This window comes from Ursus americanus, chromosome 24, assembly GCF_024610735.1.
Source record: "Ursus americanus isolate L20-20 chromosome 24, mUrsAme1.1.p, whole genome shotgun sequence".
Taxonomy (NCBI): Eukaryota; Metazoa; Chordata; class Mammalia; order Carnivora; family Ursidae; genus Ursus; species Ursus americanus.
The window spans coordinates 27946508-27974159 of NC_142150.1; the positions used below are offsets into that span (position 1 = coordinate 27946508).

At 40.9% G+C, this 27652-nt stretch overlaps 1 protein-coding gene across 2 annotated transcripts in view; it reads left to right on the top strand.

Moving 5' to 3' along the window:
* TTC17 (tetratricopeptide repeat domain 17) overlaps positions 1–27652 on the top strand; it is a 113546-nt gene that overhangs the window by 67073 nt on the left and 18821 nt on the right. Inside the window, exons 17-22 of one of the 2 annotated variants that reach the window (XM_045808782.2) lie at positions 5656–5826; positions 15486–15745; positions 16619–16772; positions 21849–21969; positions 24186–24345; positions 25259–25342. In XM_045808782.2, coding sequence (XP_045664738.1) covers positions 5656–5826; positions 15486–15745; positions 16619–16772; positions 21849–21969; positions 24186–24345; positions 25259–25342 — 950 coding nt within the window. The remainder of the gene's footprint in view (positions 1–5655; positions 5827–15485; positions 15746–16618; positions 16773–21848; positions 21970–24185; positions 24346–25258; positions 25343–27652) is intronic. The other variant, XM_045808783.2, reaches the window with a different exon arrangement.

Below are 27652 nucleotides of genomic sequence, written 5' to 3' on the forward strand. Positions count from 1 at the left end.
TGATTTCTCTTGTCTTGCCTAAGTAGAGGGCAGCACAGGGCAAAGGAGGTGAGGCAGCCTCACTGCTGTCTCAGGCGCAGTCATCAGCAAGCTAGGTCTTCACCCAGACCCAGGGAGCTCTGAGTGCCCCTCTTTAAGGTGGTTTCACTAGTGCTGTGCCCCAGGAGTCCTCTCATTGAAGATAAAGAACCTAGACACAGAGAAGTAAGTTGATTTGCTCAAGTGTGTATGGAAAGGCTGTAGCTAAGGCCAGATTTGAATTCATACTGTGGAATGTTCTTGGAACCAGATCTACAGGACCTCTGTCACAACATCTGGAGGTGGAAATCAAAGATACCTGTTCCCAGAAAGGTTTCTTTCTTTGTCAAATAGACTTACTACTTCGTGTGGTACCAAGCCCCACCTGTCCCCCATAGTTAACATTTCCTGCTAATATTTTAAAGTAATTTTGCATAGCATGGTGAGCGACTGAAAGATACACTTCTGTTCACTTCATGATTTATTTTACTACCTTTTCTAAAAGATTATCTTACTAGGGAAATAAATATCATGAAGTTATGAGGTATCTAAAATTATAATAAAACAGTCACAGTGTTAACCTATATACAGGAAAAAAAAAGGTTATATAGCTGCATAGTTTGAGTGCAGTTGAGTAGAAAGTTAGGGAGAAAGACAAATACGTTCTCATGTCCATTAAGGGGACAGTGTTACCTGTATTTTCCACCCAGGTACCTTAGATTTAGTTGAATGTACCAGAATGCCTCCTGTAAGGTAACTTTTCTTATAGGCGTAAGAAAGGAGACTTTAGAGTATAATATAATCCTGTTAGAACAGAGATAGTAGGAATATCTTTAGAATATTCCACTGTTCACAAAGGCCATTTTTCTAACATCTCTTACTTTGCCTTCAACAGCATAAAATTCAAATTCTAGTTCCCATTATAAATTAGTTTGTTATTTATGTCTTAGAAAAAATCATTATGTAATGGGAAGCATAGGAGTATTATACTTATTTCTTATATGGGGAAAATATGTTCAAGCAAGAAAAATGTGGGCGAAGACTGGAGCAAGCCTTTAATATGTTGCAACATAACACGCATTGTGGGGTGCAGACAGGTAAGCGTTGATTTAACTGAACAGAGGACCTGTGGTCTGTTTTCATATTATAAGGCCGTGAATTCAGAGAGCACAGAGCAGACTGAGGCAAATTCTAAATGTGCTAAGTATTTTAGGATTCAGATATGCCAAGCAATTGAATCTGAATTAATTGCTGTTTCTTCTGAAAAGCCCAATCGAAGCGAACTCTGTACTGCCGTCGTCATCTCTTGCATGCATATGCACGCGCACGTACGTTGGCCGTTGAAATGAGGCAGATCCCCTGATGACTTCTGGAGCCAGTTGTTCTTACCAGAGATTGAGTTAGGCTGTAGCTCGAAGGCCTCAGGGAAAGAGATGACGTTGGGGTCATTTATTCCTTTGTAGCTTTCCAGAGAGACAACAGTAGCAGCTCACCATGTGCTAGGCCAGGGTCTCACCTCTTACACTGAATCTCAGCAGCTCCGGGAGGTGGGCAGTACCGTGAAGCTCAATTTGCAGATGAAGAAGCTGATACACAAGAAGAGGAAAAGTAACTTGCCCTGCTGTATACAGCTAGTAAGTAGTAGAAATAGGATTCGAACGCGCTTAGTCCGGCTCATCGGAGCTCTTAGCCACTATGCTCTAAGGCTAACAGAACTACATGACCCTTCATTAGTTCTGCTTGACGAGCTCTAGTTACTTGGCTCTTTCAAAGCTCTGATGCCTCTCAGTTTTTTTGTGGCATTTCTTTGTTATAACTAATCCTAAAGGATCCTGAAGTACCCAACCAGGAATGTCTTGCCAACTTACGAGATTCAGAAGGTAAGCATTCTTTTTTTAAAGAGTAAGTTGTTACCCAATTCTAGAAAAATAAGTATTCTTCTGGGACCTCTGTCAACAGAATTATGAGAAAATAGGAGATTTCCTTAGCCTTAGTAATGATAGGAGTTCCTGAGAACTTAGTTTACTCTGAAAACCTGTTTAGCCACAGGATAAATTGTGCCTTTGCCTTAGGAGACTTAATGCTTTGACAAGATATATTAAATATTTAGTTGTTTTCCAGAACACCCTTGTAGGATAGGTTAATATTAATAATTCAGTTTATGCAGGCGATACTCTAGCCACAGAAAAGGATGTTGATATGTCTAAGATCTCATAGCAATTGCAGAATCAGAAATACCCTACCTGGAGTTTTATGCTTCGTTGGTATTGCTATGTAGTCGCCTACTTCCAAGAAAAACCAAACTGTCAGGATTTGAATTAGATGCTAAATGCTTTGCAAGCAAGTATAGAGCATTAAGCACAGAAAAGTGTTTCCATTTTCACTTGGGACCTTGTTATCTAAAGCATTTCATTTAAATCATGTAGTTCCTTAAAAAAAAGAAAGAAAGAAATCGTACCTCTCAAGGTTAGTCTAAGCCACAGAATCTCCTCATTTCTGCATCAGCAAAAAATAATAGTCATATGCATAGAAGATGACTTGTTACTTTTTAGGTATCTTTCCATTTTTCTTTCGCCAACATTTTCTTGTGTTTCTTTAAGAGGACATCATCTCCTCCTCTGCTGGGAAGACAAGTGACATTTTTTCCATGTAGGCAACTTTTTTTAGTTCCCCTTTGAGCTTAAGTAGACCTATACTGTAGCCCAAAGAATAGAAGCTTTCCTTCTTTCTGACGTACTTCAGTTCTCCTTCAGACAACCGGAAGGAGCAATTGGACTTTTTATTATTAGTCTAGATAATTATATAAATCACAACAGAACACTGAACCAGACTGTCTTTAACTGTCAGCCTAAGAAAATTAATACTAACAGTTCTAACTTGTTAATGAAAATGAAAGTGACTCCTTAAGGCATGTAGCTTTTACTTGATCATTTTGATTCTGCCTACTTGCAACAAATATTATAATGTAAACTTCTTATTCTTCCTTTCTATTCCCAGTTCTCCCTGATCCCCTCTTCTGCCCTCTCCCTCTGAGATGTTGGCCCCAATTTCCTGAGTTGGAGGACAAGACATTCTTAGAATGCACAAGGCTTGCTTCAAGAGGGCGTCTGGGTTTGAGGTCATGCAGGAGGACTAATTTTAGCTTCAGGATCTTATGCACATCATATCTTATAAATTACCTATGAGGCATTTTTAAATATTGCAGACATTTAAAAAGATGAAACCAATTAATTTTTTATAATGGGAAGAGAGTGGGAGAGAAAAATCAGAGAGGCAGAGGTTGGAGGAGGAAGTCAACTGCAGAAAACACAGGATTTTACTGGGTTCCAGTCTTGAAGGTTTGTCCTTCGCTTTTGTAACACTGTTTCACTCAGCCTGTATCAAGGTGCAAAATGCATTAGAGGCAAACTCACCAAAGCTGAAAGAAGAGACTAGTCACAGAATAACATATGTTTGAAAATCATCAACATCATTGTCATCATTATTTTCTCTGTGTTTTTAATAGTCATGCTTATTTATATCCCAGTTAAGAATTGTCACTAAGAAGTGTGATGTTCTTCATAGTAAATTTTAGTCAGCTGGGGGTGTACAGTTGTTTATTGTCACTGCTTTATTTGGATGCTCTTATGCTTAGCTCCCCCTGCTTACCTGCACGTACTAGACAGTGCAGACAGAAGCGGAAACCAATCCTCTACCTCCGTTACCTCACAGAAGAATTTGGAGAAAGATAGCGACTGTCATTGATCATGGCATCTTTCCTGTCAGCCTTCGATGGGCGCACACACACACCCACCACACACACCTTGCATCTCTCAAACTGTGCTGCTCATCGTCTCCCAAACACAAGTGAGAACTCCTGTGCCTGTTGCTTTGCTCAACACATCATTCCTTCCTGCGGACAGTGCCACCTTCTCTTTTCTGCTCAAGTGTTAGCACTGACGGGCGGAAAGCCAAGAAGCTTTCTAGTAGGATAGAACTGATTGAAATCCCAGATCTACCACTTACTTATTGCAAGTTACTTAATTTCACTGAGACTCCATTTCCTTATCTGTAAAATGAAAATCAGTTATTTCATAAGGCATTTCTGAGGGGTAAGTAGAAGAAAAAATAAAAAACACTCAGCAGATACTGGCTCCCTTCCTTGTTGTTCCCCGTTTTTAAGTCCTACCTGCTCCTCAAAATTCAAGTTTTACTTGCTCAAAGCTTATTCTCTGAAGCACCTAGTTTGCACAGTATGCTTCCTCATTATTGTTTGTATTTACTGTCTTCCCAAGTTGCTTGTGAGTTTCTTGAGAGCTAAAGCTCCTATACAACAAAAAATTCAGTTTCTGGCGTAACCATGTATGGTGGCCTCAGACTTGTGAGTGTAGAAGTGGAAAATAAGAGCGACTCCTTAAGCATGCAGTCCCCTTACTCCAAGCTCCATAAGTTGGGAAAGGTTTTGAGTCCATTATGTTTTCTTGGCACAATAACAGAAACAGCATGAGAAGTGCTTTCCTCAATTATGAAATCTAAAAGGGAATCTTCAAATCCAGAAAGAGACTTCTTGTACTTCCATTGCTGCAGAGAGAGCTTAATTGGGTACATACATCTCTCTCAGACAATTTTCTATTAAAAATAAACCTGTAGAGCATGTTTGAATGTTCTGGTAAAGGAGGGAAGTTACTTAGACACTCTTACCCAAAGAATTGTCCTGTGAGAGGAAAATTGTAGGCTTCCACCGAACATGCATCTTTAGTGACAATGCACATCAAACATGAGAGAGGAAGAGGAGTCCTACTCAGCTGGCCAGATCACTGCCACATCAGACACACCAGCCTAGTAACACATTCCCCTCCCCAGAGAATGGCCATCAGGTAGAGCAGGGTAGTGGCTCTTTATCCATATAAACAACACAATCCCTAATAGGGTCAAAGCTCTTCAACTCACTGGCAAAACTGTAGTAAGAGGTCAGGCTCCCTGTACATATCAGACAGTATCAGCGACTGCTAGGATTACATTCCAGATGTGACATTTTACACTAAAGAAAATCTCCCATGAGCAGAATTTGTTTTCAGAAGAAAAATCCACATCTTTGTGATATGGCAGTCTTAAACATGGATTCTCTGCCACCGCCATCCCTCTTTAAGTCCTTGGTTTTTAATTTATAATCCTTTACCTTTTGATAAAGCTTTCATTTTAAGCTGTGATATAAGAATGAATATTCCATTTCTCTGTTATAGTTCATCTATCTCCAGATGTATTCGGGTACTCGTCGGTCATTTCTCACCTGTGAAAGGCAAATAGAAGGAAAACTACTTTTTTCCCACTTTCAAAGAAATATTTTCACAGTCATTCATTATAAATGCAGTGAGATCTTGGGACTTGATCTTCGTTGTCGTAATTTCCCCCCAAACATTTGGTTCTTATGCTAGCCTAGGAGGTGAAACTTGAACTTCAGTGCTAAATCTTGAGTCACGATAAAGATCTGGCTCGAGGTGCTTGAGCTCACTGATTTTTGTGTGTGTGTGTGTCCTGCTGGAGAAAAACTGACACTGTCATCTTTTTTGCTCTTCCTGCTACTTGAAGACCTTGAGCCATGGGATTGCCTAAGAGAGATGTTTCTAATATGCTGTCTCTGTGTCTCTTGTCATTGAGGTAATTGTCATGAGAAAACCCTGGACAACAGCCATGACAAACAGAAATATTTTGACAACTCACAGTCACTGGATGCTGCCGAAGAAGAGCCCTCTGAGACAGGAACAGAGGAGGAGCCTGTACTCTCTGTTGAGAATTCAGGGAGGGACTCAGATGCCCTTAGACTTGAAAGTAAGTTGATTTGACCTGAGCTGTGCTTCTGGGGTAAAATCAACTCTCAAGCTTTGAGTTTAGGCTTTTCTCCACTCTAAATACTTTCCTTCTTTTAACAGCCACTTATACTGGTAGAATCACAAGGGTCACCCACAGGTATGAGGTGGAAGACAGGCTTTTATGTGAAAAAGCTCTTCACACTTGTCTCTTTTTTCTTTTGCCTCGATGTCTTGTTTTGCTAGGACAAATTTGATTCATTTGTATACCAGTCTTCCTTCTTAATATCAGGAGTCTACTGAGCAAGTCATTGAAAAAAAGCATGATAACTTGTATTTACACTAACACAATAATATTTAAAGATTTGGAATAATAGACATACCTACCAGGCCCTCTCCTAAAATTCCACTCTATGAGCACATGTTGAGCTATGCTGTACTGAACAGTTCTTGACATTATCAGTCAATGCATAATTGCCAAAATGAATGACTTTGTGGTACTCATCCTTCTTAACCACTTTGCTGCATTTGGATCTATGTACAGCTCCCCAGTCCTTGAAACTCTCTTCTCCTCTTGGCTTCTGGGATATCACTTGCTCTTGGCTCTCTTCCTGTCCTCAGGACATCTTTTTCAATTTCTTTCACTTATTCCTTACCTTGCCCCTTATTTATTGGGTTACCCAGGATCTTAACCTTTGTCTTTTTATCTTACCCTCTTCTTAACCCTCTGTGTGCTACCTCTTGGTGTCTCAGATACTGACTCCAAATCTCTATTTTCAACTAGGATATTTTCTACAACTCTAGATCTTATTTCCACTTTTTAGTGATCTCTATCGCAGTGTGCCATAGGCATTTCAAATATATATCCAAAATTGAACTTGTCCTCATTTTCACCCTATTTCTTGACCTGCTTCTAATTCCTATATCCCTGCTGTCTGTTAATGGCATCCCAACTCACTCAGTCACTGCTGTATCCAAGACCTGTTGCATCTGCTTATCTCTTCATCTGTTCCTTCTGCTACTGCCTGAATTCAGACTTTCTTCATTTCTGCTGGGGCAGTTGTAGTAGCTTCATAATTGAATTCCCAATATCTAGTCCTTTACTTCAGTGTATGTCTGGAGAGAGAGAGAGAGAGAGTGTGTGTGTGTGTAGGAGAGAGATAATACATGTAATTGGTACAAAATTTTAAAAGCAGAAGCAACCCCTATTACCAATATATTTTGTGTCTGAAGAGTTGTTTCTAAAATGAGATCTGATCAGGTAAGTTGCATATGTTTAAAATTTTCAGTGGCTCTCTGTTACCTATAGGAAGAGTCCAGGTATCATAGTGTAGGATATGTGGCAATTTGGCCTTTAGTTTTGTCTCCAAGTGTACCATCTACTGGTACTCTATGTAGCAGGATGTGTAAACTCTGCACCATTTCCCTCACATGCCATGCTGTTTGAGCCTCCACGTCTGCACAGGCTGGAAATGGCCCCTGCATACTCTTTTCTTTATGTCGATGACCCTTACACATCTCCAAGATCCAGCTGAAATATCACCCCCCCCCCCATGAAGCATTCACAAAAGTCTCCAGACGTTTAGTTGCTCCATAGGCTGTCTTGTTCCCACTTTTTGGCAAGGCACATCTCATACAGTGTGAATGCTTGTGTGTCTTGTTTCCCATCAGACTGTGAACTTCTTATATATCATGTCCTATGTAGTTCTGTGTACAGTGAATATTTGTTAAAGTCGTGAAGTGTGGCATTTGCCTTCCTGTGTGGGTTGGATTAGCATATTTAGCAATTACAAAAATCTGCATTTCCTTCTAAGTGATATTGTATGTTAAAAAATGATGTCTAAGAGAAGCAACCTCCAAGGGGAAGTTGTGACCTTCACCTTTGCAGGTTTAGAAAATTAGTTTCATCAGTTCTGTCAATGAAAACTAATTTCCATTTACCATTTCAAAAGAGATGGATTCTTAAACTGGATGGGCAGTGTGTTTGTTTACAAGGGAGCTCCTCCTGTCTGGTGCCCGGCAGCCTCTTGTCTCCATGTGGCATCAGGTACGCACACAACCAAATGGACATCATGAGGTTGCTTGATAAACTCAGAATCACCACAAATGAAACCGAGCAATGTTAAGGGGTATTTTATTCAATTTATACAAACTGTTCCTATTCTAATATAGTAACAGCTCCCTAATCACCAGAGGACTCATGACTACCAAATTAGAGTCTGTTTTCCTCAGACAGTTCAGAATAAAAAACAACCAGAATCTTGCTGTTTGTCTCATTTTCCAAATAGTATATCACTGTTTGAGATAGATTATAAGCTAGTGACTAAGTTTCTTTGGTCCCATGTTCCCCATGGAGTTCCATTCCATCCCTGTACTGGAATGGCAGTATGGTTGCCTTGGCTGAGACAGGGTCTTTTCCGGGTCCCTTCAGCATCATGAAGACTGTCTCTTAGGGTGGATTCCTTTACAGATTGCTAATTAAATCCATAGTATAATGATGACTCTACTAGTTTCACTCTCAGGTACTAACTTTTCTTTGCCATATGTCTAAATTCTGGGAGCACCTTCTTTTCTCTAGATACAACAAGTCCACAGGGACTACACTCAATGGTATGTTAGTATGTTTATACCAGCAGGCTTCCTGTAGCGTGGTTATCAGAATGAGGAAAACTCCATTTCTTTAATGCAAATAGTGTGTTATAATAAAAGCCAAATATAGGCATTAAAGAATTTTTGAAAATTCTATGTTTGGAGGAAAATTGAGACTCAGAGAAGTTGGGTCCCTTGCCCAAGATCGTCAGTAGGTAGCATAACTAAAACTCATCTGCACAAAACATTCTGCACAAAGAACATACAGGTTTTGTTGTTGTTGTTTGTTTGTTTGTTTTACAGTATGACAAAATGTATTTTCTGTAAGGTCATTTTTAAAGAAAACTAGCATCTGCTGTTACCAGTATTTTATAAAAGCAAAGAAAATTTTAATGTCAAAAAGTACAATCTCAGAATAAAGGTCAAGTCTTTTTAAAAAATGGACAGTCGACAACCTTACTCCAAAAATTTGTATCTGGACGTACGTGTGTGTGTGTGTGTGTGTGTGTGTGTGTGTCTATTATAATTTTATATACATATCCTTTTTGTTTCTCATTTTGCTAAGGATTGGTACAAATTGTGTCACTGATTAACATTTGAAAAACCACTGCTTTAATACCTCATCGTCTAGTACAAAATTCCTTCTCGGTAAACCTTAGATGTGGAAGGAAGAGCAGAGGCTTTGTAGTCAGGGATCCTGCTACCATGTCCTTGCACCAACACCAACTAGTTGTTAAATCTTGGGCAAGTTAGTTAATCTTTCTGAGCTTCCCTTAGCTCATTAATTAAAAAAAAAAAAATGCCTCAAGTGATCAGTATTTAAATGAAACATTTCTTTTAGAGCCCGGTACACAGTTGGGAACTCAGTGAATGTTCACTTCTGCACACATAGGCGTGACTCTGCTTCCAGACTTAGAGGCTGCTTGTGAGCCAAAGTCCTCACAAGTACATACACATAGTATCTGCTCAATAAACATCTGTTCAATTAGAGGGAACCCTGACATTTGCACAAGAGTTGTTAGAGGAAAGATTATCTCTTTGCTTTTCTGGGTTATCTTCTTGAAATCCCCAGTTTTCCCTTGCTATACTGACCCAGCTAAAACACGATTGGTGCAAATGAAAATTGATGATTTGTTGTTTTTTTCTCAGAAGTGAATTTCCTTACCTACCTTAGTCTGAGTGATTTCATTTAAGCCTTTTGTGCTTTGCGATTACTGGCTTTAAATATTATTCCATTGTTCATGCATGAAATCTTAAGGAAGTCTACAGCAGCTTTATACTGCGACTTCAAAACCAGATCACTGCCTTTTAAAGAAAATACTAGAAGTCAAGGCAGAATTGCTGAAGGTCTTATGGTGGTGGAATCTTTGTTTGAAACCAAATTTGTCTTAATTCCACAGTATGTTCTTTTATTTTCTGAGACAGAGGTATGTATTTCTCTGTGGTATCATTCTCAGAGGTAGAAGGTACCCTGCTTGCCCTCAGAAACCACATTCTAGTACTCAGGCCTGTTGGTATTAATCATGTAAGACTTTCTGGAGATGTTTTGAGTCAAATTTTGAAGGAAGGACTTTTTTTTTGCTGGTCATATCTTCGAATGTGTGATCTTTCTGTTTCCTGTCAGTCTGCTTTGTTTTGAATGTAGAACTCAACTTCCATTTCATTCTCTGCTTCCTGAAACTCTTCTCGATACAAACCTCTTTTCCAAGATTATTAATACTGTTTCTTACCCAGTGCCGTCACTTTCTTTTGCTCATCTTCTGGTGTCCCACTCCGTCTCAGGAGCATCCTCAACAAGTCATTGTGTGGCTTCGGCTTCTGCTCCAGGCGCAGGGAGCTCAGTCTCCCTTGGTAGCCCATTCCATTTTCTGACTGTTCAAAAGTCTTTCCTAATATTGAGCTAAAATGTGACTTTTCATCTCCGGTCCTGCCCTCTGAAGCTAACAAAGTCTGTCTTGTCTCATTAATATCACATTTGAGGGTGACTCTTTTCCTACCTACCCTGCCCCCCATGTTTTTGCTTCCTTCAGCTAAATGTCCTTATTTCCTTGAACAGCTCCAGTTAGGGCTCTTAGGACCTTCACCAATCTCAAAGTAATCTTTCTAGAGTTAAAAAAAAAAAAAAAATCTTTCTACTCAGGTCGTGATCTCAGGGCCCCAATCTCAGGGTCTTGAGATTGAGCCCCACATCGGGCACTGCGCGCAGGATGGAATCCACTTGGAACTCTCTCTCTCCTTCTGCCCCTCCCCACACACACTCTCTCTCTCGGTCTCTCTGTCAAAAAATAAAGAAAGGAAATGTTTAAAAAAGAAAAAGAAGAAAAAAAAATCTTTCTAGCAAAATATTTTTCAAGCCTGATTTTTTTGTGTGTACTATGTTTCTTCAGTCAATATGGTTTTGGGCATTTTCACCAAGTCACGTTTCTATCAATGTGCTCTGCTTTGAAAATCTTTTTTTTTTTAATAAAGATTTTATTTATTTGACAGAGTACAAGCAGGGAGAGCAGCCGGCAGAGGGAGAGGGGGAAACAGGCTCCCTGCTCAGCAGGGAACCTGATGTGGGGCTTGATCCCAGGACCCTGGGATCATGACCTAAGCCAAAGGCAGACACGTAACTGACTGAGCCACCCAGGCGCCCCTGCTTTGAAAATCTCTTACACTACAGTGCCCAGACTTACCAATGAATCTCCAGGGGTGTCTGGAACATTTCAAGATTATGCTGGACTTCTTTTTCTTCTCTTTCCTCCTCCCCTTCTTCTTCTCCTTTTCTTTTCTTTTCTTTTTTTTTTTTTTTTTTTTGCTTTTTGAGGACAACATATACTTCTCTCCATCTCTCAACACTCTAGTCTTCTCCTAGTAAATTCTCCTAGTAAATTATATATAAGTCATTACCTGACATGGCTCAAACTCAACTATAAGTTTTCCTGGTACCCTGAGATAGGATTCATCCAAGTGGAGACACACAAGCTCATCTAAGCCTCACTGTGGGTGCTCACAATCTCTTCACTTCATAATATTTATTCTCCTTTTTCCATTGTGAAAATGGCACATGATAAAGAGGATAAAGTAAATAATAAGAGATACGGATCTGTTTCTCTATTTTTAGTTTACATTACCCCATTGGTCCCACAAGCAGCAATCCTAATATTTTACTTTTTCTTCTTGTTTCAAGTATAATTTAAAGCCTTCTGTGATCCTGCTATAGTCCAGACCTCTCTCCAAACCTGAATTCTCTATTTCCAGAATTAAATAATGCCGGGAGATATGTGCCTCCGTCCATTCTAACCTGGACCATAAGCTCCATGGGTGGTTCTATTACGAGCCCTCAGCACATTTTTGGACACATGCAACAAATACTTAAATGAATTAATGAGTAAGTGTCTGAAATCCCAGCATGATGTGTCCTTTGGCCCTCTCCTAATTCCATAGTCTTTGTACATAGCATTGTTTTCATTTTCACAGATTCTAAAACTTCACATGAGTAAAAAGGTCCCTGTTTCACATTAGGCTTTGAAATCTTGAAATTATCTTTGAATTTACCCTGTGGTTTGTTATTATATCCATTTAACCACCAAATTCTATCTTTCTCCACTGAAATTTCTTCACGTAGCTCTTTCTTGTCCCTTTTTAAAATTCCCCTTTTACAATCCTCACCCTAAGCCAGCTTCTCTTTAAATAACTTTATGTAGAGATTATTGAAACACCTTTCTAACTGGTCTCTGTCCTCTGTCTTCCTTCTCCACCCTTGAGTATGCCAGCTGATTTACCGCTCTGGCCTTCATGTGCCACGTTGTGTCTCCCATCTTGTTATTCTTCTGCTTAGCAAACAGGAGGCTCCCTTTACAATGAGTCTGCCTCCTGACTTTCCCAGACATCCTTGTGTCACCCACCTTCCCTAAGTATCTTGTTTGCTGATATCATCTATATACATTCTTTGTTCTAGTTCATGTGAAATTAGTGGTGCCTCCATGTATTGCCTTCCTTATGCCAACATCAGTGTGTGTGCATGTGAGTGTGAGAGTATATACATTCAAGCTCCTGCCTCTCGGGAGTGCCCTCCCTGACCCCTGCCTGTCTAAATCCTGCCTCAGTATTTCTCTTGGGAGCATGTTGTGAGCACCTTCTATTATGCTTTTCCTTTAGAAAAGAAGTATTTAAATGTAATTGTTCTCCGATTTTTTAATGTATATAGTTTTGTGTCTCCAGCTTGATTGTACAGTTGAAGGTACAGTTGATTGTACAATACAGGTTTGAAGTGCACACATCCACTTAGATGCAGATTTTTTTGGATAAATACCATATAGTGCTTTTTCTTCTCTTCCTTATTATGTTCTTAATAACATTTTTTAGCTTCCTTTATTGTAAGAATACATTATATAATACCTATGACATACAAAATATGTGTTAATCGACTGTTTATGTTATCAGTAAGGCTTCCGGTCAACAGTGGGCTATTAGTAACTAAGTTTTTGGAGAAACAAAAGCTACATGTGGATTTTCAACTCTCTGGGGGTCAGCACCCCTCACCCCCATGTTGTTGAACTGTATTTAATTCATCAGAGTCAGATTCCTTTTGTTCCCACCTATATGGCTCATAGCATAGAGATAGGCACATAGTAGGTTCTAAATAAATAAAGATTGGTTTATTAGTCTCTCTTGATTGGAATACCAGTTTCCGTCAATGAAAGGCCCTTTCTCTAAGAACTTTTCAATAATGATATATATGTTACCATATGGTCTGGGCATAGGGGAGCATTAACCTTTGGAACTGGGCTTGCAGAACTCTTTGCAACTGAACAACTTTATTTATTTAGAATGCTTTCTAAATAGTAGTAGTTCCTGAATGGAAATAAGGCCTCCAAACCCCGCATCCATATGCAGCTGTAACTATACACTGGGGAATTGCTTACCTGCAGTCTACCTTTGGCCAAAAGCCACTTTTCTTTAAGCCCATACTCTTGACTGCAGCCAAATCTATCAAAAACCCTTTCCTGTCTCAGGGCTAGGTGCAGGGAATCCCATGGTGGCCATAGGAGAAGGAAGGAGAGGAGGCTAAAATAACCTGAGGAATACTTAGAACTCTGTTGTTACAAGTCAGATGGCAGGCAGTTCTTCTAATTAAGTTGCTTTTTGGGGTCCGTATAGCAACCCTGTCCAGGTGTTTTCCTGAGGTAGCTACTGAGAAATTTGCAAATCATATAGTATGCCAGACACTAAGTAAAAGACATGATGCCTGTCTTTAACACATGACAAGGTAAATCTTAGAGTTTATAAAGTCTTGAATCGCCAGCAGGACAAAGCAAAGGTAGGAACAGCAGATCCTTAAGAACCTCACAAACCAAATTATTCCCGAGTTCCATTAATTCATTCTACAACCGTTCCTCTGAAGTGTCAGGTACGATGTTGGACATTCAAGATATAGTAGTAAACAAGATAGAAACTGAAAATTAGAATTCTTTGTCAACCCTACATTTATACTATTTGCCACATGATTTAGGCAATATCCAACCATTTTAATCTAAATATCCTAAAGAAGATGCCTTTGCAGACCCCTATTTTACTTTTTGCTTATCAGAACTTCATTAATAACAACGATAATAATAAGCAAGAAAAACCAGCAGATTGGTTCAAAAAACCTAAAAGAAACTCACTTGAAAGGAAAGAGTACATTTCAAAGTCACTTGTTAACAAGTGGAGGAGACTTACAGCTTTTTCAAGAAAGAAGAATAGATCTCTAATGGTACTCCCAGCCTGACAACAGACCTTCCCACTTTCTGGAATAGAAAATGGGATGGAAGATAGAGATACCACCAGAGCCAAGAGTGACACTGCAGAAGTTCTGTGAGGAGGGCTCAAAGCTTATGTTGCTTTAAGCCTTGGAGGTCAGCCACCTTTCTCACCCCACGCCTCCTTAGAGACTAGTACTATGCATTTCTAAGGTGGGTTACTCACTATGGTTATAGGTCTGGTCAATACAGAAATGAGATTCCTGACCTTGGCCTTATTAATACCATGTTCTAAATCTCTGAACAAGCCGGAATTACCAACTGAAGGTTATTGGGATAACTTAACTAGGATAATGTAGACTGGCATTTTCAGAGCAATCAACCCCGAGCTCTCAGGTTGTCCAGTAGATGCATATTACAAAAGGAGGCATTCCATTTTATTTGTTTTTGTACCCTGTCTACTTCCAGAGAGGATTGAAGAGAACTTTCCTGGAACACACAGTATAAGATTCAGCCATTAATTCAAAAGAGCAAAAGTTAAGTAATAAAGTCTTTTTTTTTTTTTTAAAGAAAGGAAAGCATTCTATTAAGAAACACAGACAAATTTTTGCCCTAAATGTTCTAGTTATCTAGGTATAGAGGGGAACCTGTAGGGTTGCGTAACCATTAATGTATAACAATGGAAACAGTGACTTCTCAAGAGAAAGAATTTTTCTAGGCTGTTGCACTGGGAAACATCCATGGAAGTCTTTACATGAGAAACTTGAGCAACGTAACAAATAATGTCTCGATAACCATTTTAGGAAAACATTACACTGCTCCATTACTATTTCTTATACCAGCCATTAGTGAAAATAGGAGCCTGAATGTAGAATTAGGATAATTCCCCATTAAACAAATCATCATTCAGGTAAGGCAGTTAGACTGTATGGCCTGGACATGCGGCTATGAAATGTCATATGCTGTTTGAATAAAGCTTCAAGAATCCCACATATTCAATAAATAACATCATAATAAACTTAATCTTTGTCATCTATGTCTTATATCTAAAGCAAGTGGGTCTTTTTTTTTATTTAAAAAAAAATACGTCCATAAAATAGCCATCCCCTTGCTCACTAGTGTTATAATCAGTGCCTACCCACCCCTCGCTGCTACTGTTGTCCTCATCCAAGCTTTTGACAAAGCTGCATAGCAAAGAGGATGTTTTATTGTGCATTTTGACGATGATGAATGGCATTTTTATGGGTGGGCTATAGAATTTCCTCCAAGCAGAGCCAAAGCTGCTCAGACAGCAAGGTTGGAGTCATTCAAATACTGGAGTGAGTATTAGGTAATTTTTAATGACATCCGGGCCCTCGAATTTCAGGTACAGTGGTTGAGGAGAGCAATGGTTCTGATGAGATGGAGAATTCAGATGAAACAAAAATGTCTGAAGAGATACTGGCTTTGGTGGACGAATTTCAACAGGCATGGCCCCTGGAAGGCTTTGGGGGAGCCCTGGAGATGAAGGGGCGGCGTCTGGACCTGCAGGGGATACGGGTGCTGAAGAAGGGTCCCCAGGATGGAGTGGCCAGAAGCTCTTGCTACGGAGACTGCAGAAGTGAAGATGATGAAGCCACAGAATGGGTGAGAGTTTGCCAACTCAGTTCATACCAAACTGGAGCCCAGATCTTCGTGAGGGTGGGGGCTTCCTAGCTTGCAAAGTGTGGTGTTTCTCTTGGGGACGTAGCACCACTTTACTCCACCCTCCAGTCAGCCTTCGCGTGGTCGTTGTACTGCAGGAAGTATGTCCCTTTACTTCTGTATTGATAGCTCTTCCAGGAGGCAGAGGCGGAAGCCTGCAGCTGCCCAGTTCAGACATCTTCATTTTCAATTTCGTCTATACACCCTTCAAGGCTAGGTTATTTTGTTTATTTCACCAAACATTTTTCATTTAGATCTGTAAGAATTAAACGGAAGGAGAGAATCAGCTCTATCTGGCACAGGACTGGTTACTCTTTTTTTTTTTTTTTTTTTTTTTTTTAGAAATCGCAAGAGTTGGGTGCGGTGGGGTGGGGTTGGCGTTGGCGTGGAAAGGGGCAGAGGGAGAGAAAATTTTTTTTTTTAAAGATTTTATTTATTCGACAGAGATAGAGACAGTCAGCGAGAGAGGGAACACAAGCAGGGGGAGTGGGAGAGGAAGAAGCAGGCTCATAGCAGAAGAGCCTGATGTGGGGCTCGATCCCAGATCGCCGGGATCACGCCCTGAGCCGAAGGCAGACACTTAACCGCTGTGCCACCCAGGCGCCCCAGAGGGAGAGAATCTTAAGCAGGTTCCTTGCTCAGCGTGAAGCCTGATGCAGAGCTCAATCTCACAACCCTGTGCTCCTGTCCAACGCTTAACTAGCTGAGCCACCCAGGCGCCCCTAGGATTGGTTACTCTTTAAAGCCACCAATATCCGCTGCCTTTCAGATTTGATAATTGGTCTAATTTGTCCCCAACACGTCTCCATTTTCCAGATCACATTTCAGGTCAAACGTGTAAAGAAACCCAAAGGAGATCATAAGAAAACTCCTGGGAAAAAGGTAGAACAGAATCAAGCAGAAAATGTACATCGTTACCAAGCGAACCTGGAGATCACTGGCCCAAAGGTGGCATCTCCTGGGCCACAAGGTAAACTTGAATGTTTGATATGCCTGTTTCTTTTTTCAGATCCCACTGTCTCATTTCTCACTAAGGATGTGTTTGTGACTTGAAGGAGAGCAGATGAGAAGGTAGTGGGGCTAAGCGAACGGGGAAGCAGTTATTGGTATACAGATTTTGTTTTGACGTGACTTTTTTCCCATTGCCCATCACGCCTATCTTCTTTTCATCTTGAGCTTAAATATCCTATTGATTCTTGACAGTCTAGTTTAAAATGATCACATCTAGCTTATAGGGTGGTTGTGAGGACTATAGGAATTATACATGTAAAGTGCTTGTAAAAGCACTACACACGTAAAATGAAGTGGCTACATAGGACTCAATAAATATTAACATTTTATATTTATGTGTCAGATATCTCTTTTGGTATTGGATATATGCTTCAGAACTATGCCCAGGAAAAATGCATGTACATCAGAATTTGTCAGGTACTTTTAGGATTCATAGTTGTCCTGAGTGCATCTTGGGACTCCAGGTTCAGGGCCATTGCCATGGGCCCAGTTGACTTGATCGTTTCGTGATCAAATTTTTTTTAAATCTTTTTTTTTTTAAGGATATTTTCACTATCTTAGACTTCAAAAATTCAAGGTAACTTCATGAAAACATGTCTTATTTAATTTGATGTACTTACCAAAGCTGAAAGCAGGGGGCACATCATAAAATATAAAGAATGGGGTCAGTTTGGCTAAATCCCAGAGTGCACTGTTACTTGAAAAATACAAAGAGCACCAAAAAGGACATTTTGTCATGGCTGGAGTTGATAGCATGCTGTAGCTTTACTGTTCAAGGGTGACATCATGTGTTTAACAGGTTACAGAAAGAAAGCAACACTTCCTTTACTAGGTCTGCTTCTGTAGCAAGGAAAAGGGTGTTCAAAATGTAAAACATCCTTATGGAAATGAAAATTCCATTAAATAATAAATGTAATGAAATCATAAAAGTAAAAAATTTACATGAATATTTATATACTTTTCGGATGGAAAAGGACTTTCTAAGGCAGAGAGAAAAAGAAAAAAATAATTCTGGCACCAGAAAACACCATCAAGTAGAAAGGCAAAGGACTGAAACAAAGTATTTTTGCAGAATATTTATATTTTTACAGAATATGTGATAAACACAGAATATCAGTACCATTTAAAGAACACCTACAGGGCACCTGAGTGGCTTAGTCAGTTGAGCACCTGACTTTGGCTCAGGTCATGATCTTGGGGTCCTGGGACTGAGCCCCACCTTGGGCTCCCCGATCAGTGGGGAGTCTGCTTCTCCCTCCCCCGCAGCCCCTCCCTCTCCCTGCTTCTGCTCTCTCTCAAATAAATAAACTCTTTAAAAAAAATAAAATAACACCTACAAAGCAATATGAAAAACACAGCATTTCAGTAAGATATGTGCAGTACAGAGGCAGTTCGCCAGATATACACATAAAATTGGCCACTGAACTTGCGACAAAACGTTCAGGTTCACTAGCAATCAAAGATATGCAAACACAAACAGCGACATGCCATTTTTGCTTATCAAACTGTCTTAAATTTGCAATACACAGAGTTACTGAGATGAATTTTGGGATCGTTTGATGATATATATCAGAAAATTTAAAAATATACCAACAATTTTACTTCCAATAATTTACCCTAGGTAAATCATCTTACAGGTGCCAAAGACAGAGTGCAAAGATTGATCACAGGGTTGCTTATCATAATAAAAAATTGTATACCACCTAACTGTTGATAATTGCCTAAATAAATTACAGAATGTCCATGCTATGTACTGTGCTGCCAAGACGCTTGTAATTTAATAAGTGAACAAAAGCAGATACGAAATAGCAGATAGAGAGAATACTTCAATTTTTGTAAAATAGTAAATGTACTGTATTATGACTATACTTGTTCACATTTCTTTATCTCTGCAATTGAGATATATTTTAAACTGATATTTTACATAATAATTGGCAGTGTTTTCCTTTCTTACACCATATAAAATAATGTACATGTTACAGTTTATGACCTCTTAGATTTGATGAAAGAAACTAAAATAAACAAGTACATAGAAACAAGTATAGAAGAGAATATACCAAAATGTAAGTGGTCATCTCTGGGTGCTGATAGGGATATGGGTAATTTCTTGTTTTCTTCTACATGCTTTTCCATTTTCTAAATATTTTATAATAAGCCTATATTACTTTTACAAACAAAAAACTAAGAATTTCTGGGGCGCCTGGGTGGCACAGCGGTTAAGCGTCTGCCTTCGGCTCAGGGCATGATCCCGGTGTTATGGGATCGAGCCCCACATCAGGCTCCTCTGCTATGAGCCTGCTTCTTCCTCTCCCACTCCCCCTGCTTGTGTTCCCTCTCTCGCTGGCTGTCTCTGTCTCTGTCGAATAAATAAATAAAATCTTAAAAAAAAAAAAAAACTAAGAATTTCTTGTAAAAGTGAAAATTAAAGCTTGGTATGGTTGAGATGCTAGGAAAGCACTTAAGTGGTTTTAAATGGATTCAAGTGGGTGGGCCCACGTAGGGCATTGAATGTACTTGCAGATGACATCAGGGAACTACTTGCTGTCATTAGCATGAAAAGTTCTAAGGCTTGGAAGAGATGACAGGTGGCCAGAGAGGTTCAGTATCCTGGTTTTCAGATAAATCTTGATTCTCTTCACTACCAAGAGATAAGCTTCATGGTAAACCCTGACAAAGTTCCAAAGCAAATTCTTTTTTTTTTTTTTTTAAGTTTTTTTTTAAGATTTTATTTATTTGTTTGACAGAGAGAGAGGCAGCGAGAGAGGGAACACAAGCAAGGGGAGTGGGAGAGGGAGAAGCAGGCTTCCAGCCAAGCAGGGAGCCCGATGTGGGGCTCGATCCCAGAACGCTGGGATCATGACCTGAGGCGAAGGCAGACACTTAACGACTGAGCCACGCAGGCACCCCTCTGAAGCAAATTCTAAGACAGATAGTTGATGAGCCCATGGGGAAGAGTGGAGATCAGTAGGGACCACTGTAGATTTACTAAGAACTAGTAAAACTAATAATGCAAAATTAATTTCATTTCCTTTTTTGGGGAGGGCTACCAGACTGAAAGACCAGGGAAGTGCCGTAAATACAATGTAACTAGATTTCAGCAAAGCATTTAACAGAATCTCTTAGGACATTCCTGTGAACAAGATGGGGAGATGTGGGTTCAGAGGCTCTCCATGGCCTATAGCATGAAGTCCAGACTTCCTTGTGTGGTATACAGGCATCCAGCCTGTCTCTGTCCTTCATGCTGTTATTTTTCTGAACAAACCATGCTCTTATTTTACCCCTTGCCTTTGCACGTGCTGTTTCCTCTGCCTGGAATGCCCTCCTGCCACCTCAGCAGTGCTAAAATATCACTCATCCTTAAGCTTCATATGCCACGTGCCTTCACTTTTGGTACCTTCAGGCAGAATTAGTTGCTCTCTCCTCCCTGCAGTTGTCCTATACCTTCACTCTGGCACTCATCCTGTTGTATCCCAGGATTTATGTTTACCATCCTCACTGGACTGTGACCTCAAGGGCAGACCCCTTCTTTATTGTTCCCCTCTGTATCCCTAGTGTCTTTTTTTTTTTTTTTTAAGATTTTATTTATTTATTTGACAGAGAGAGAAACGCCAGCGAGAGGGAACACAAGCAGGGGGAGTGGGAGAGGAAGAAGCAGGCTCCCAGTGGAGCAGGGAGCCCGATGTGGGGCTCGATCTTAGGACCCTGGGATCACGCCCTGGGCCAAAGGCAGACGCTTAACGACTGAGCCACCCAGGCGCCCCTGTATCCCTAGTGTCTTAACACCATTCCCAGGCCCTTATGATAGATGTTCAATAAATGTTTTTCAAGTGAATTTCTTAATAGAAAAATAAGCTTTATTATGAAACTCATGATTTAATTCTTTCAGTTATTCATTTAAGCAGGGTTCATTTGAAACTCTTCCAAATTATTCTTTTCTATTTTATTTAAATCTAAGGCCCTGCTTTACTTCAAACAGTTTTATGTTATTGGTAAATTCCTACATTATAAAAAAAGTTACACAGAACCAAAGTTCTCCTACCTGTCCATTCATTATATTGTAAGACCTCCAGAAGACCCTTCCCAGACAAGACTTAGTTCTGTTTTTTTCTGGGGGACTCAATCTAAGTGAAGGGCCTCCACACAAAAAGTAGTACCTGCGAAGGGTGTCAACTAACAGGGCTTTAAAAGCCCAGTATAGCTTTAAATAGCATGGTGATCGGAAGCATACATGTTACACTCAGACTGACCTGGATCTGGATCCAAGCTCTGCCTTCTACTAGCCAGGTGACCTTGGGCAAGTCACTTGATCTCTCTGTGCCTCCATTTCCCCAGCTGAGAAATGAGGCTGTGGTTGTAATGCACTTAGCACAGGACCTGAACACACAGTAAGTGCTCTGGAAATGAATGATAACCTTTCATTATCACCTTTATTCCCCATCTGCTGCTTTTCTGTACCACAGCGGTTCTCTACCAGGAGTGATTTTGTCTTCCCAGGGCACGTTTTGGTTGTCACATTGGGGGAGGGTGCTGCTGCTTCTATAGGTTAGAAGCCGGGGATACCACTAAAGATCCTCCAGTACACAGGACAGCTCCCACAACAGAGCTGCATCCAGCCCACGCTGTCAGCACTGCCGGGCCGAGAAGCCTTGCTTTAGCCATATGTGCTCCTCCTAAGTTGCACTTGTCTTTACAAAATCAAAATGTAGAGTGGTAAAAATGAAATTTGGTAAGATGTTAACATTGAAGAATATCTTAGCTCTTATCTTACGTTGATCAGTCTTAAATCCAACAAAGAACTCAATTTATTTTTACTTCATCATCTGTCTTTGAGCCCAAGACTTTACTCAGATAATCTTACTCCCTTTGCTGTGAATGACAAGATTTTAATTCTGTAGATGGTAAAAATCCTAAAGACTAGAAGAACGACTGGCACCTCCAAACACACCAGCCTGGGTGAAGTAATCACCAGCACCTAAGACACTGTGCGTTCTGTTCCTTTGCAGTTGTGTCCATTGATGACATATTTTCCTTCTAGGAAAAAAGCGTGACTACCAGAGTCTGGGGTGGCCCAGCCCAGATGAGTGCCTCAAACTCCGCTGGGTAGAGCTGACTGCCATCGTGAGTACCTGGCTTGCAGTTTCTTCAAAAAACATTGAGTGAGTATCTTAAACCCCTCCCTCCTTCGTGGTATTCGTGTACCAGTGAACCCCTTGGGCCTCCATTGAGTTCAGGGATGCCCTTCTTTGTCAGCAGCTATTAGAGGAGTCGTCCTTTTTAGGCTTGGTGGTTCCAAGGATGACCATTGCTGACTGCAGGCCACAGGTGGACACAGCCCATTGTATTGAAACAGTGAATGTGCCCTCCCTCCTTAGTGCCATCCCCCACACTTGATAAGCTCTCCGGAAGTGTGTAACAAACTTAGTTTGAGTTGAAGACTAGATCCCTCTTAATAGGAAAACCTGTGGTTTCTGACATTGTGTACTTAAAAAGGGAGCCAGAGCATATGCAGATTTACAAACACCTACCAAGACACAAGCTGAGCAAGGTTGCCCCTCCGATAACTGCTTTTTCCTCCTTGGATACTCATTCTCTTTTGCTGGCTCATTTTCTACCCTTTAAGTGTTAGAGTTCCCCAGGTTTGACCTCTTAGCCTTCTTATCTTAGAATCACTCCTAGTCAGACTGATGTACTCCAAGAACTTCTGTCACCACCAATATATTGACAGCTCTCAAATTTGAATCTCCGGGTCAGATTTTTCTTCAAGTTCCTCAACCCATCTGTCCGGTTATCTACCTGGCCTCTCCGCTTCGATACGTCTGAGACCCCTCAAGCTCAGGAAAACCAAACTCATAATTTTCTTGTCTACTCTTCTTCCAAAAAATCATTGTTCTGTGTGTTTTCTGTTTCTTATTCTTAGTAGATAGCTCTGTCAGTGCTTAGGCCAGAAACCCGGGAGTTGTCCTTAATGATCCCTTTCCCTTAACCCTAAGATCCGGTCTGTTATCCATTCTTACCACTTGCACCCTCTGAGTCTTTTTCAAAGCCATCAGCTTTTCTCCATCTCTGTTGCTGCTCCCTTAAACCAGATCTCCATCATCTCCACTTTGATTCACTCAGTAGCCTCCTAGCTGGGCTTTGTGCTTTATTCACTCTTGACTCTGTTCTGTCCCTTCTCCCTATGGTACTCAGACTCCTTCCTCAAATACAAGTCAAATAATTCTTACAATGCTCTAATAACTTCTTACTGCTCTTTGTCATGGTCCACAAAGCCCTTTGTGATCTGCTGCTACATGTCTTTCCATCCTCACCACCCTTCCTTCTGTTGGGGCCTTCACACGTGGTGTCCCTTTGTGTGCGGTGATGTTCTCACCACCTTCTTCCTACCTGGTTCATTCACACTCATCCTTCTGGTCTTGACTTAAATCTTACTTCCTCAGGGAATCCTTCACTAACCACCTCCTTCCTCCATCTGCAGAGGGGAAATACATACCTCCCCATAGTGTACTGACACTGCACCTTGTTTTCATCTTTTATGACATCTGTAATAACCCAGGCACTCACAAGACCACGAGCACCTTAACAGCAGGGATTCGATATGTCTTGTTAATTATTATAGCTCTGGTGTGGACATGTAGGAGGCTCTGAATAAAGAATGAATGAATGTTTGCCTAACATATGAAAGCTTTAAACAGCTAGAAATAAAATTTGGCCGTGCCAGTTTGCCATATCAGCATATATGATAGTGTATAACATTTAGCCTGCATATAGCAGAAAAATGACCACTTTGGGACTATGAAAGGGAGTTACATCTTATGCATAGATACATTGAACAGCTACATCTGTTTAAAATTTACTGTCTGAACTTTAGGTCACTTTTTCTGTGGGGTGGGCTTCTGTGCATAAAGGGAAAATAAAAGATAGGAACCATTTGCAGGTATTTATCACTGAAAAAGAAGTTTTTTCCTTGAAAAAAGAAATCCTAGAATAAAACTCGTCAGGTTCAAAACTTCCCCAGTGAGAAAAAGTGGCCAATGGCAGTGACCAAACCAGACACCATGGTGCATAGAAAGGAGGCAGCTTGAGCAGACCGGGAAATCACAGAGTTCAGGACTCAGATTCTAGCGCTGCTCCTTTGACCTGGGGTATGCTCTCTGCTCATACATTCAACAGACAGTTATTGGCAGGCACTGGATCTTTGCACCTGTAAGATGGGAGATCAGACTAGATCACTTCTGAGGTCTCTAGTCTGTGAGTCTGTGGCTCCACACGGTCCTATTAACGTGCTGAAGTTAGCGATCCGCTGATTATTAATACTCTTGCTCCCCACCCTCTCAGATTTTCCATGGCTAACATGGGAATCTCCCTTTTCCAGCATCACAGAACACATAGACTTTGCCACTCCCATACAGCAGCCAGCGATGGAGCCTCTTTGCAACGGCAATCTCCCCACGAGCATGCACACCCTGGACCACTTGCACGGGGTCTCCAACCGGGCCAGCCTGCACTACACGGGTGAGAGTCAGTTAACAGAGGTGAGTGCTCAGCTTTAGTCAAGCCTGTCCGTAGTTTTCATCCCCGCAGTGATGACGCAGCCGATAGCAGAAAGCCCGGTGGCCAGGCCATATTTTTTTGCCCTTTTTCAGCTGGCTGTCATCTAGTGGCTTTAGGCCAGGCCTAATTTCTTTCAGGCCCTGAGATTGAGTTTATGCTTTTCTTTTAATGGCCAGGAAATTTTAATTCTGATACACTCCTCAAGGTAGGTAGCATCCTGCTGGCCATCGAGGCTCTTGTAAGAATTATTTAGGGCAGCTTATTCTCCTGTTGGCATTCTTAAGAAGGCAAGGAATGTGAGCAGACCCGGCATATACCTAGCAAACAGTATACCCAGAAGAACAATTGGAGAAACATACCACAAGTGTCCAAGAATAGAGGATTTGTTAAATAAGTATTGTACAGAAATAAGATACAGTGGAGCCCTCAAGAAAAATGTAGTAGAAATACATTTATTGGCATAAAGAAATCTTCATATTATGTGAAAATATGTGACAGTATGCAGTGTAATCCCGTATTCTGTGAGAGAAGTAATATGTGTATACACATATTATTTCAGAAAAATACCTGAAAGATCAGTATATAGATACTAACACTGGTTACATCTGGTGACAGGATTACAGAGTGTTTTAATTTTCTTTATTTACTCTGTTTTCTAATGTTGCTGTAATGAATGTGTTTTACATGTCTGTAGTTTTTGTTAAGTGGGAGGGCATGAAGGGATGCTGTAAAGGCTTCCACACGTCTTCCACAAAGTGCCCGACCAGCAGGACACAGCACGTACCCCCAGAGCAGCCATTTGCTTTTGGGCTCTAGTGTCCAACTCAGCGTCAGCAGCGGCACCTAGATCCTGCTCCTTTCGTTGCGCTCACCTGCCATCTTTCCCTGTACCAGGTACTGCAAAATCTTGGCAAAGACCAATATCCACAGCAGTCGCTCGAACAAATTGGCACGCGAATTGCCAAAGTTTTGGAAAAGGTAAGTCACCCTGTAGGAAAGCTAGAAACTACCGTCCGTCCACCTCCTAACTTTCCCAGATTATTTTCCACTAAGTGGCTCTAACCTCTCCCATCAGTTACGCAGTGCTTAGTAGCTAACGGGAGGACGTGAAATAACCCATCACTGAAAGTTTTCATCACTTTTCCATTGCTTTCTCCATCACTCGGTTAGTACTCTTTTTGGCTGCTTTGCTTACTTTCTGTGTTGAAACTTACCTCATCAGTTTTGTCTTCTTTACTCCAGTGTGGGTACGTGGAGGTAGAGGTCCTGGCAACCGTGGAATCTAGTATATGACATAAGTCAGGTGTTGTTCTGGTGATGAAGAGTAGTTGGCATTTCACATTGTGGATGGGCAACACAACTTTAAATATCTTCTTCTCTCGAAATGATGAAACAAAATACCAGCAAAACTGCATTTTCATAGAGCCTAGAGAACACATAACAGTTTCTAAAACTATTCATCTGTTTCTGTGGTGATTTATGTAAAGAGGGCATTTTGTAAAACTAAAATTAATTACTTTATGGTTAAGTATCTCTCCTATTAATATATAATGTTAAAGCGGGTACTATAACCTAGTGATTGAGAGAATCGACTCAGCTTCCAGCACGACATGACAGTATGGCAGGAATAGGGAAGTCATGGCAGTTTTATTTTTTTTTTTTTAAGATTTTATTTATTTATTTGACAGAAATAGAGACAGCCAGCAGAGAACACAAGCAGGGGGAGTGGGAGAGGAAGAAGCAGGCTCATAGCAGAAGAGCCTGATGTGGGGCTCGATCCCATAACGCCGGGATCACGCCCTGAGCCGAAGGCAGACGCTTAACTGCTGTGCCACCCAGGCGCCCCAAGTCATGGCAGTTTTAAAGAGAGGAAATGGGAAAGACATAGCAATCACTGTTCCCTGTCGATTCTGAACCCCATCTGGCTGTATGTCACCAGGTCCCCTGATGAATTGCATTATAAGGAATATTCCTTGATTATGCCCCATTTTGGTTTCCTGGCCTTGGTTCCCTAATCTGTTCCTCTGCTCTTGACCCTTCTCTCTGAGTAGTCTTTCCTTTTCTGTAAGAAAGGCCTGTGTTGCAGTTGATGAGCTCACTCATCTTGCTTCCCACCTCTCTCTCCCCTGTAGTCCAAACTGGGACAACCCCTTTAAAAAATTGTGTAGACCTGCAAATTTTAAGTTACTCCAGACAGAACCCACACCCTAAATCTCTTCAAGAAGGCCCCTGTCTACCTTGAATATGAGCCCAGGATGTAAATACCCTTAAGATTTTTAGACGCTTTTTGTCTGAGATAGCCTTATGAGGCTTACATCTACATCCTTCTGAGGTGGGAGTAACAAAGGGTCCTACTGCCATGCTTCTGATTTGAGCTTGACCCTGAGGTCATAGTTTTACTGGTAACTTTCTAGATTGATTGATTAATTGATTTGATTTGATTTGATTTGATTTTTTTACTTTAAAACCTCATGCTGATTCGAGAAGCTAGCAGTTGAAAAAGTTTGATTTTCTAACCCTGCAAGTTTCAGCTTGAAAGCATTTTTTCTAAATTCTGCTTGAAAACTGCACAGTTTCTTCTTTAAGTTCTCTCTCTTTTAATACCCTACTATAGAGGATTTTTCAAAAACCCTTTGTCACTTTCAGCGTTCTTCTTAGAAGTCCTCCTAGCCAGATCCACAACTTGGTTAGGTATTTTTGCTGTATTCCAAGATACAGGCTCACCATTGTTTTGCCAATAGATAAGCATGCCCCTTCTCCAGCCTCCAACAGCGATTTCCTCCGTGCTTGCCCAGCCTCCGTTAATAGTCTCCCTGCTGCCCAGCAGTTGTATTCAACCCAGTCCTAGCACTAACACCACAGGTTCTAACTTTCTGTTATGGCAGCACTCCATTCTGGATACCAAACACTATTTCAGTTATCCATTTCTGCCTCAGAAACCACCCCAGAATTCACTGGCTTCAAACAAAACCGTTATTTTCTCAAGATTGTGCAGTCTGAGCTGGACTCAGCTGGGCATTTCTTCTGATCTCACTTGGGGTCATTCGTGCCACTGCAGACATGTAAAGATTCATCTGGGACTGGCCACCAGAGAAGGTTTCACTCACATGTCTGGTACCTCGGCTGGAGTGGCTGGAATAGCTGGGGCACAGTTGGGAATCTCTGTCTCGGTAGTCTCTCGGGAAGGGTAGCTGGACCTTTCTCCATGACGGCTCGGGGCTCCACAAGGGAGGAAGCAGAAGCATGCAGGCCTCAAGAGAACTGCAATGGCACCACTGTGTCCAAGCG